The sequence below is a fragment of the Mycetomoellerius zeteki genome, unplaced genomic scaffold (genome assembly GCF_001594055.1).
Source record: "Mycetomoellerius zeteki isolate Tzet28-1 unplaced genomic scaffold, Tzet1.0 scaffold707, whole genome shotgun sequence".
Classification (NCBI taxonomy): Eukaryota; Metazoa; Arthropoda; class Insecta; order Hymenoptera; family Formicidae; genus Mycetomoellerius; species Mycetomoellerius zeteki.
In genome coordinates this window covers 923,644-934,764 of record NW_017257728.1, presented here as the reverse complement: position 1 = coordinate 934,764, position 11,121 = coordinate 923,644, and the positions used below count along the sequence as shown (strand labels likewise).

Sequence of the window (11,121 nt, the reverse complement as noted above, 5' to 3'; positions counted from 1 at the left end):
GGTTAGTCATCTGTTCAACACTCATCAGGGCGTGTGTCAATATTAGTGTTAATATTACACCGCCACGATGGATGTAACTTCTATTTGTGTTTATTCCTCTCTTGTCAATGTTTTCGTTTATGAACTTCTTAAAACATATAAATAAATGCTATACAAGTCCATCATTTCAAGTCATTCGATGTGGACAATTTAGATACTTTGAGCATTCGTTTTTCTTTACAATCCTTCCTTTCAGCGCATTCTGCAAATATCCCTGATGACGGATTAGCTGCAGCATCGTCCATTAGAACAAGGACCGGTACATTGGAACGGATTTATCCTACTTGGTACCCGATGTAGCTTGAGAATCTCAAAGTCGGTGTCTTACGCAGGCCACGTTAAGAACAATACCGTAATTTATGTTGGCTACACTCGCGGCGTTACACCTCACTACGTTACAGTACATTAATCGAAGACTTAACTTGATTACCATCTTGTAAATTGACTAATCCGGATCGGATATCGGTCGCGAAGGAAGAACGCCGCGTTACGAGGAAGCTTATCTCATGCCGAGCCCGATGCCGGCTCCACCTTGAGCATTGGACGTCCTTTGCTCCATAGTGATATACTGCCTGATGAGGCGAGAGATTTCATGGGCCTGCTCCGTCTGAAGTCTTGTGATACGCTGTTGCATCAAATTGCCGCACTTCATGTCGAGGTAGAGCGTGCCTTCTTCAGACTTGACCTTCCTAGTGGAGATCACTTCGGAGTAGGGATAATGATACAGTGTTTCCTGAAAGATGCAAAATGATTGAATTATACAAAGAGGAAGATGCCGTTACGTGAGAAAAGATGAGCATCTTAAAAACCAGAACTACTTACATGCGTGATTAGATCTATGAAATGCACTCCATGTCGATTGAGAGCGAGAATATGATCGGCGCCCTTTTCCTTGCCCTCGGGCACCCTCTTCACCGCGAAGAAACTTGACCCGAAAAGTGGCCACTTAGACAATATTTCTAAAGAAAAAGAAAACGCGTGTACATGTATATTTAATATATTTATCAACGACAATTATTATCATTTTCTTAAACGACAATTTTGTAAACTGTTATTGTTTAAGTTTTTATTTGTATATTAAAGATATTAAAGCAAATTTTGAGAAAGTGTAAAACATTTTTTATCGTTTATATGTTCGTGCGCAGTATAAGATAAACAATTTTTTCAATGTAAAAATAATTAGTGGGGGGGGGGGGGAATTTTATTAATTGTCCAATCAAAGAATGCTTTATTTGTAACATTAAGTGTATTGTAGCTTTATTCAAATAACCATAACAATGTTCTTTTAACAATAATATTCTTCGAATCCAATAACAATTATTGAATCTAAAAGAATTACTATTAAAAAACGCATGTAATTTGAATAAGTAATACTAATCATATCATCAATTTTCAAACTTTGGACTTATAATGTAAATCTCAGAATATTTTTCAAAATTTCTATATAATTCAAAAAATTAATTCAATATAATTTTATAAAATTTCTATATGCATTTCAAAATTTTTCAGAATTTCTATATATAATTTTTTGATTTCTCTCTCTCCATAAATTTAAAAGATAAAAGTTCTTAAAAATGTTATGAAAAATTATGAGAAATTTTTTAGTAGGATATTAGCTGTTACGTATGTCATTTGTCGCAATAAAATAAGTTAATAGAATAGTCTCGAGTCAACTCACCGAGTACTTGCGCCTTGCAAGTAGCCGCCGAAGAGTGCTGAACGTTGTTCCAGGCTTGCTGAACCATGTTCGACCATTGTTGCGGCCTGGGCTCTCTCAAGCTGAGCGCTGTTTTTGGCAACAGATATTTAATCTCCTTCGTCGCGGGTTCGTGCGTCATGTCGGCCGCTCTGTGCAATAGCGCCGCTATTTGCGCCATGTCATACTATAAAACACATGTGTCATTAATGGATCGTTTATTGTCGATCGAGCTCCAGGCAGATGTTACTCACAATTACTTCCTGAGGTAAATGTTCTCCAGGTAGAACTAGTAAAAGTCCTTCTAGATAATCGGGAGCAATTTGATTAAATACGACTTCTATATACAATGCTGCATCCAGCCGTAGAGGATAGTACCAAACAGATCTGAAAAGAGAGAGATTAAAAAAAAAAGATATTTTCAAGTCTCTAAGGGAGACATTTTTGAAAATTTCTACTTTTTGGACATAATTTTACGGCAACACAAAAATTATTCGTTATACTTATCAATTTATATCAAATTTCTATTGAAAATTTAATGCTTGTAGAGGGAATATTCTACGGTTCTGAATTGATAGTAACAGAATACACAAATCGTCATACCTGCAAAATATTAAGTAGAACACTTGGTGGTTTTTTTGGAGCTCCGTTGTTACGTCCAGGACGTACTCGTCTCTGGCCAACGGCATGGTGAACGCGTCGCCGTCGACGATGCAGTACAGCGAGAACTCGTCCATCTCGTGTGGGTTTCTTACGGAGATGACGTTGCACATCTCCTCAATAACATCCTGCACGACAGTCGTGCATTTCGTGTTAATGACCCGCTCGGTGCCTCCAGGCAGCCGGTAGATTTGCCTCTTCGCGTTCCTGCCCGCGCTAATCGCCATGATCTCCTCCACGCTGGGCACGTTCTTGCGCCCGCCGTACTTGACGGTTTTTCGCAGGTTCTGCAGGCATACCATCGCGGTACCGTGGTAAGCGCGACGCTTATCGTACGCCGCCGTTTCAAGGTACTTTGTCAGGTAGGGTCGGAGGCCCTCACTGCACGTGAAGTAGGCGGCGATGATGCTGAAGATCCGCCAACCACGCTGGCAGCTCTCTGGATTCGGGCTCTTGTTATTGGTAGTCTGTTTCATCAGCTGGCAATAAACCTCGTCACGCAACTGCTCGTATTTATGACAATGCTGTGGACATCGCATAAAGATATGGATACGGTTTCGTTGGGAAAACCACGTCCTTCAACACGAAGGAAAGAATAGATCGCTAAAATTAGCGCGAGAAGACAAAGATAATGACGAATAATAACAGATAATTGTCAAGTTCCGTTTCTTGCCAGGGATTTCGAAGGTAAATCCATGAAGAAACAGCAGTGTATGTAAAAATGACTCAGAAAAATACAGAATACTTTTCGTTTTCTATGCACGTTTCTAGAAGACGGCAATTAAAATCAGAAATAATTCTATAGTATTGTAAATCGAATCTAAGTCAATATAAGCTCTTAGCAAGTCAATACTCTATGCAATAACACAATTCTTTATGTGTTTTCACTGTCTTTCAATTTAATTCGCTAAGAAGATTCTTAAAGCCAGAAACACAGAAAAATGTAAGACAGTAAGCAATAATATCACAATAGCGAATGGAAGGCAATGATGTTTGCATTCTCTGATTAGCCGAATTGCTTATTGCTTGCGTCTCACTGCCTTATATTTTTCTATGTGTTTCTGGTTTTAGTCTTTTCACATAATATAAAAATTTAATCAAATTTTAAGAATAAGTTCATGATTAGTATAGGCATCGCCTTAAATTTTTCTAACCATATAATTTTCTGTAAATAAACATTACTACGAGAAAATCGACTGAAAAATATTCAACACAAATAAGCAAAGAAAACCGTATTCGGTCAAAGCGTATCTTTTTTTGATGCCTAATAATAATTTTATGTGAATTTTACAACTTCCAGTTTAAGCAAACTGTGCGCCGATTATTATTTGTTGGTCTTGAAATACAGTCCTAAACTAAACCTAGAATATGTAAATAATATGTAAAATGTAATATCATAAGGAAATTAACAAGGAATTTAATATTACTCGAGTATCTTTAAAATATTGTAGGGAATTTATTGTAAGAAATATCATACCTCAGCTGGGAATGCCGGGAATGGTTATATTTAAGTGATATAACACAATATGACTTATGACCTCAATATTGATTAATCGACGTCATGAAAGATCAGCATTTCCAATTACTTTCTTTTCCATATTGTATTTTATCTATTATTTATTATTTAAAAAAATAGCAACGACTAAAAACTCCTGTGTTAAAAAATACGTCACGTGTGACTCCCTTCTACTTTTTTTTTAAGCCGGAGAACTTGATAAGTATTTCTATAATAATATTCTCCAAAACTAATTTCGAGCTTTAGATATTTACTCAGGTCTCTCATCAGTCAACATCCGAAAATAAAATAGAAATAATTTTGATTTAGCTCAAAGTGAAAGGGCTACTGTACACAAATTTTAAGCAGGATGTAAGCAGTAAGAAAATCAACATTTTTTTATTTGATTACTGTTACTGCTTACGTTACCGTCTTACGTTTTCTGTACTCGTATGCCATGACCCTATTCTTACCATAAGGACGGTGTAGACGCACTTGACTTCACTGGTCTCAGGCGGCAATGGTTGGTCCCCCATGTACCTCATCAGACACAGAAAGCATTCAACGGCTAAAATACTCAGATCAGCATCCAGCCTGAGCAGACTCTGCTCGATAGGAACGGTGGAGTATTTGACGAGATCCACTTGTTCCTTCCAGGTCCATTCGGTGCCATCTTGTTGCCCTTTACTCTTCTTGTTTTTCTTCTTGCTCTTCAACGACTCGATCACCTTAAGGGATCCGCTGATCGATCCATCCGCGGTCTTTAACATCTCGAATCTGTCAGATGCACACGACACGTTCGTTAAATTCGCTCGCTCACTTACATCGCGCGCGGACAAGACTGGACAAGATCGTCGGTTCCTCGGTACGAATACGTAACCAGAAATGACACACTCCGAAAAGGAGACACCGCGGTGCACGGTCGAAATAATATCGCGCGGCGGTATGCTTTCTCAACACGATCCGCTTGCGTAACACCATTAATAGTTGTTTCGCATTAATTTCCATACGATCGAGTTTACGCATGCATTCGGTACTGAGCAGAATTTAGAAAGGAGAGAACACATTTTAAATTGGATGTCTCATCTCGTCGCGATTTCTCGATACTAGACAGATCTTTATCATTTTTCTTTTAATTAACAATGAGTAACAGACAGATATGACTTTTAGAATTGTTCAGCAGTTTAAATTGCAATCTTTGAATTGATCTTGATTCCTTCGAAATCCGCACATTCTCCACCGCTTTGCAAACATATATGCGCTGCGTGAATTATATCGGGAATATTGACTCACTTTTCTGTGTTTTGACGGAAATTGAGCATGGCGTACTGCAAGAGCGAATGTTTGCCGTCGTTCGATACCACCGGTCCGCTCTCGTAGATGCCGTCGTCCTGGAGTCGAATATTCTCATCCGGTTGCCGCCACTCCTGGCTCGGGCTCAATCGCTGGTTTTGTAGATTTTTCTGATGGTTCGCTTGGTTGACGGCCGACACGTGATTGGGCACGCGACCGATCGGTACGTGATTCTCATGCTCGGAAATTACGTGATTGGAATGATTGTGGAGCTGACTGTGATTCGTGTGATTTGCTTGCGACTGAATCGTCTTAGTAATTTGGGACACGTGATTCTCGTGATGATTGATCCTCTGCAGATGTGGTTTCTGATCGATCTGCAAAACAAACAATCAATCCACACATTGATCGTTGAACGATTCGACATCTTTGAATTATTAATTATTTTGAGAAAAACGCAGTCACTGGTGATTACGCGATTATAATTGACAATTACTTTTCAATTACAACAAAGCAATCGGTGACTGCTTTGCTCTGATTGGTTGAAAAGTAATCACCAATCGTACAATCACTAGTGCAATCACTAGTACGGCGTAAGATCCTGAAATATCCCGTATATTATCTACGTTTACACTCATCGCTTCTCTTATAAATATCCGATGTTAGCAACAGATAGTTTTTTAAGAGTCTACAGGGATGCGATTCAAGCATTTTACATTGCTCGCGGCGCATCGGGTAATCGCGAGAAGCAATCTCATTTACGAGCTAGCAAGCGAATTCATTCTTCGCGCGCATCTCTATTTCTCTGTTTCCGCGCCGCTCGCATTTCCTCTTTTCCCCGATGATACGGTACGATACGAAACGCGATCGATCTTAACACGCAAGTAAACGAGTTCTCCCCGCCGCGCCGCGCCGTACCGATCGTGTATCGCAATCTGGTACAGGAATGCGGTATGACACGACTATCAGGTGTAGGCGTTTTCTTCTTTTCAGGTCCTCGACGCGCAAAGAGATGGAAAAAGCAAGGAGGCGTGTGATGCCTATGTAAATTAACTGCGACTTCCGGGTTGTGCATGATTTCTCGGGCATAACCGCCCGCATAATCGTCGAGCGGATACCGAACGCTTCGGCGAAAGAGGCATCAGGTCATTCTTTTTAGCTCCTCTCTGCTTTCGTTGATTACGAAGATATACGACGGAAAGTAGGTGATTGCATCCTGGGTTTCTTAATATCCTCATGTGTACCTACAAGCCGAGGATGGCTTCTTCGATATCTGGTAGAAACCCGATGCTTCGCATGTTACACAAAGTTTCTCCCTCTCTCTCTCTCTCTCTGTCTTTTTCTAGTAGGAAGAAAAGATCGATCATGATCGCTAACGGATGTCGAATGAAAATGGTACATTAATGTGATAGCTAACAGGTAGAGCTACTCGTATCAATCTATATAAAAGAAAATGAGGAAATATCGATATTAGATGACTTTTGCAAGAGAAATCCAGAATAGGAAGAATAGAACCGGGGATAAAGCCGGACAGTTAATAAACTTGATAAGAGCTCGTATAAAAACTTGAAATGTGCTAATTCTTTGTGACACACATTGCAACGGTTTATGCGAAAACAAGCAGGTAACCAATTCAATAATCGTTCAATTTTATGTCGTATTTTTCTCTAAACACAGGTTGTGTTCCAAAATTCACTGTCAGCGGTAAAAATCTGTAGTTTACGTTACATGCATTATAAATTTTCAACACTGGCAGGAAATTTTGGAACACAGCATTGGAAAAATGATTTTCGTATCTGGACACAGATACGAAAATAATTTTGTTGGAAACTCAAACTGTAAATTTTTTCACAAAAAACACAACAGTGAATATTTAAATGTATTCTTCTCGCAAAATATTAAAAAAGAAAAAATATTATTATAATATAAACTCAAGTATCAAAATTTTTTGTAGTATTGCTCATCATTTTTTAGTTTCCAATCCGACAAAATTATTTTCAGGTCTAGCAAAATTTTGATTTTTTCAGCAAAATCATTCGTTCTATGCAAGAATAAAGTAGAGGGAATTCATTATTGACGGAATGTTGGAAGATCGCGATTTCAAGCAGAGGTATAATGGTCGCACGATGACACCGAGTATATCGATACTTTGAAATCGGCGAGAATGCGCGAGTGGGATAAGCAGACGTCGACCCTGACCTACATAATCGTTTAATGCACCGAGGCACGACGTAAGACGTGGATGCGGTCGCTGCGCGTTCAAGTAAGCCATATTGCGACAGATAATAAGCGCAACGGTCTAATGATTTCCGCGGCGACTACTGTTATTATCGAGGCATAACTGTGACGTAAAGAGGTGCGAAGTACGATGCAAGCGGCGGGGTTTAGGTAGGCGAAGAAGTACATTCAAGACAAATACCTATTGCGAAAACGGACTATGTATTACACGACGACAATCGGGAAGTTGTTGAAACTATTATAAGTAGATGTTATTTTCTAACGAGTGGACAGAGAGAAAATAAATTAAACATTGCCCTGCGAAAGACACTCGTCATTTTTATTAGTATATAAATTACTGCGGAAAGAATGTATATTTATATAAATTTGCAAAAATAAACATTTTGAAAATCCACATAAATGATCATTTCTGAAAGAAATTTATTTTTTGAAAGGAATTTTTCAAAGGCAGTAATATTAAAATAATTAATAACTGCTTTTCCTCATAGTTAAATAAGAAAACAGTTCAAGACATTCTAAGATGTTTATTAGAAATTCATGCGAGTTGCCTCTTAGCTCGAGAAAAGTCAAGTACCGTTACATCGCCTGATTAATGTAAGTTTTTTTTACTTATACCTCACTGCACACACCTGAGCCTATTAACTATAATATGTGAGACATTCGCGCTCCATTTGACTTCATTTAACAGTCTATTCGATTCAATTTATCCCGCGTGTTGGAGTTTTGAACGCTCAGATTCTTAAGATTAAGATAATAATAAACGTGACAAATATGGAATATGCGACCTGATAGCTCTTGACTTTCTCGTCTAATTTCTTCAAGGTCTCCTGTATGGTATTGAGCGTCTTGTCGCTCGTTTTGTCTTCATTCTGCATTTCGTCGTTGCACGTTGTCGTTGCATCGGTTTGCGTCCTGAGCTCCTCGAATCTCTTCAATATTTCTCGGACGCTCAGCTTGTTGCTGTCCGCGTTTTCCTCAGTGATAGTCTCCATCTTCGCTACCTTGCGTTCACCGTTAGTCCGCACGATGATCTGCTCGCCGTCGTAGAACTCCTGAATCAAATTATCGTTCGTCTTTGGTTGTCCCTCATCCTTCGACTTCTGCTGAACTGGCTTCTTTTCTTGAATATTTTTCAAGGCTGCCATATTCTTGGAATTTCTCAGTTCGCAACCTTCCTCGAGCCTGAGTTGCTCAATAGTCGGCTGATGATCGTTCCCTCGCATGACTGGATGCAGGAAAGTTTTCTGGTCCAACTTGGACACGTCTATTCTAGGAATGTTTTCGTATTCGAACTTTTGTTGGCCAAAGGATTCCTTCTTGAAGGATTCCGAGGTTTGTTTAATGTTCTTGTTTACGTCCAAGTGTTCAGAGTCTAGCTTTTTTCTTTCTCTACTGCCGTCTTTCGCGAAGAATTTGATGAAACAGTTTTTCTTTCCTTTGCATTGTCGGTCGGAATGAGATGCCTGTTCCAGAAACGCACCAGAATCATCGGTGTACCCGTACTCATCGCTGCTCAATTCAGACTCGGAAGACTTCACCAGAAGACTATCGGGAGAGTTTGTCTTGCGGTCGTCATCGGAGAGATTCCTGCCTATAAAGTTACCTTTCTTCCGATAAGGTACTTTTGTGTCTTGAATCTTTTCATAGTGCCTACAATAATCTTCATCTAAATGACCGAATGGACTCTCGGGCGTTGGCCTGCGTTCCCTCGGATCCTTTCGAGGATCCAAGACATCTTTTTGGGCAAGATCGCCAAACTCGAATTTGCGCAAGAATTCGGAACGACGTACGATTCGCTGCACGTTGCTGAAAGACTTTGGTTCAAACTTGTGAAATTCATTCTCCGAAGACTCGGAGTAATCGGTGAACTGATTCAGGATATCCGGACGATGTTTCTGCCGACGTCTCAACGTCGTCGGCAACTCGGCCCAGTTGCTGAGTAGTCTCCTGGAGAACACTCCTTCGGTATCGGATACTTCTCTCTCCATGATAAAGTTAGGAGATAGACTTTTAACGGAAGGCATGTGTTGATGTTTAGAAAGTGTTGATGTCTACAACGGTCGCTACGACTCGTATGGTGCGTTGGTCGATGCTATTCGACTAGTGAATTCTGTGCAAAGCTTTTCTAACTCCAAACAATCGTAATTTCACTCGGATCTTCCAAAGGATGTAGATCACGGATGAAGGACCGTCCGCGGAACATTGTGAGAAAACGCCCGGAAGAAGACTCTCGTGAGATCCGGCTGAACAATACGCACTTTTAATTATAATTGCCTCGCGTCAGTAGGCTCTCCCCTGCTACAACGGGCGAGAAAGCTTTCATGCTTTCTTGGAATCGTCACGTTGATCGCGTCGTCGGCTGCTCGAATTTTAACGAAGGTCTGTTCGCAAATTTCACTTATATGTCTGAAATATACTAATATGTCTATACTCGTCTCAAGTTTCGCTCGAAGAAGCGACACTTGCGGAATGATAACGAGGTAATAGATTTTACTTCTTTTTCTTCTTCTTCTTCTTCTCTAAAAATTGGTCCTGTCTCGCACTCGAAGACGATGCTCAGTAACAATTCTTTCCTTCCAATCTTCCACAGGTAAATTGAATAAACATTATTAAATAAACACAGAACTTTGTTAAAAGTGATTACAAAAGGCGATTAGATTCGTCAGACATTTTCAAAAATTTTAATGTCCGTATTTGGCGACTTATCCGATGCAACTCAGATTTTTATTGATGAATGACGGTCGTGTCGCACGATTACTATTGGATCTTAACCGTGGAGAAAGAAATAACAGACAGTCGATGATGATCTCGCTTGCGCAAGTGCGGGCCCTTCCGACCTTACTCGCGCAAGATCGTTAGCGATCGTGCGATCACCGTCGCGTTCCGTTTATCATTACTCACCGCCGTTCTTACGCCGCTGTTTTTACACGGAGCGTGAAAGGCACAGGATTCATCCGCGGTAGAATAATCGCTGCTGATTAACTATATATTCGAAGCGGAGAGCCGTGCATTAACGATCGGCAGACATTACCATTATATTAACCTTGCCGGGTGCTGCGAATTATACAGCTGCGTGACGTCGAGTCGAAAGTCTCTCGACGAACGGCATCATCATCAAGTCGTTTTTCACTATGAGAGTTAATATAGCTTAAGTTCTTAATGTTTATCCATTTTGTAAAGTCATGTTGCGACCAACAGGCATACTCCTTTCGATAATCTTCTTGTTCCAAGAAATTGCGTTTTCGTTTAATTACTTTGTAACTATCAATTTCAGTGTCAAAAGATCGACGGAGGAAGTGATGTAACTTCGTTTCAGAAGTATTCAAGTTTTTTAAGGTTGTGAACTGTGAACAGAAAGATGCACGTTTCCTTTAACAGTTTAACACCTTCGAGTTAGCGAGTGTTTTTCCCCAGAAAATTAGCTTTGGAAGTTTGAGAGAAATTACTATTTCCTCTCGATTCCTATCGATTTTGCGATCGAATTTGTTTCTTCGCGAGCAGATTTAAATCGATGGACCCTCTCGTATCGAGTTTTGGTTCCGCGCGAAATTCAGTTGCTCTTCAAAGGTACGGGACACGCGAGTGCCACACACCTGCATGGCACGGCGGCAGTCGATGAACTGAAGAGCCGCGCCGCGCGGCCGCAAGGCTTCCGATTCCAAGATACCGCCGTTCCCTGCCGGCTGCATTCTGTTAGCCG

At 40.2% G+C, this 11,121-nt stretch overlaps 1 protein-coding gene across 2 annotated transcripts in view; it reads right to left on the bottom strand.

The window, feature by feature from the left end:
• Positions 1-337: 337 nt before the first annotated feature.
• Positions 338-11,121, bottom strand: part of Myo10A (unconventional myosin 10A) — a 47,586-nt gene continuing 36,802 nt past the window's right edge. For both annotated transcript variants that reach the window (XM_018458214.1, XM_018458215.1), the window contains 7 exons: positions 5,184-5,560; positions 4,364-4,667; positions 2,339-2,919; positions 1,990-2,122; positions 1,718-1,922; positions 862-998; positions 338-772 (listed from right to left, as the gene is read on the bottom strand). In XM_018458214.1, coding sequence (XP_018313716.1) covers positions 539-772; positions 862-998; positions 1,718-1,922; positions 1,990-2,122; positions 2,339-2,919; positions 4,364-4,667; positions 5,184-5,560 — 1,971 coding nt within the window. In that variant the 3' untranslated portion in view covers positions 338-538. The remainder of the gene's footprint in view (positions 773-861; positions 999-1,717; positions 1,923-1,989; positions 2,123-2,338; positions 2,920-4,363; positions 4,668-5,183; positions 5,561-11,121) is intronic.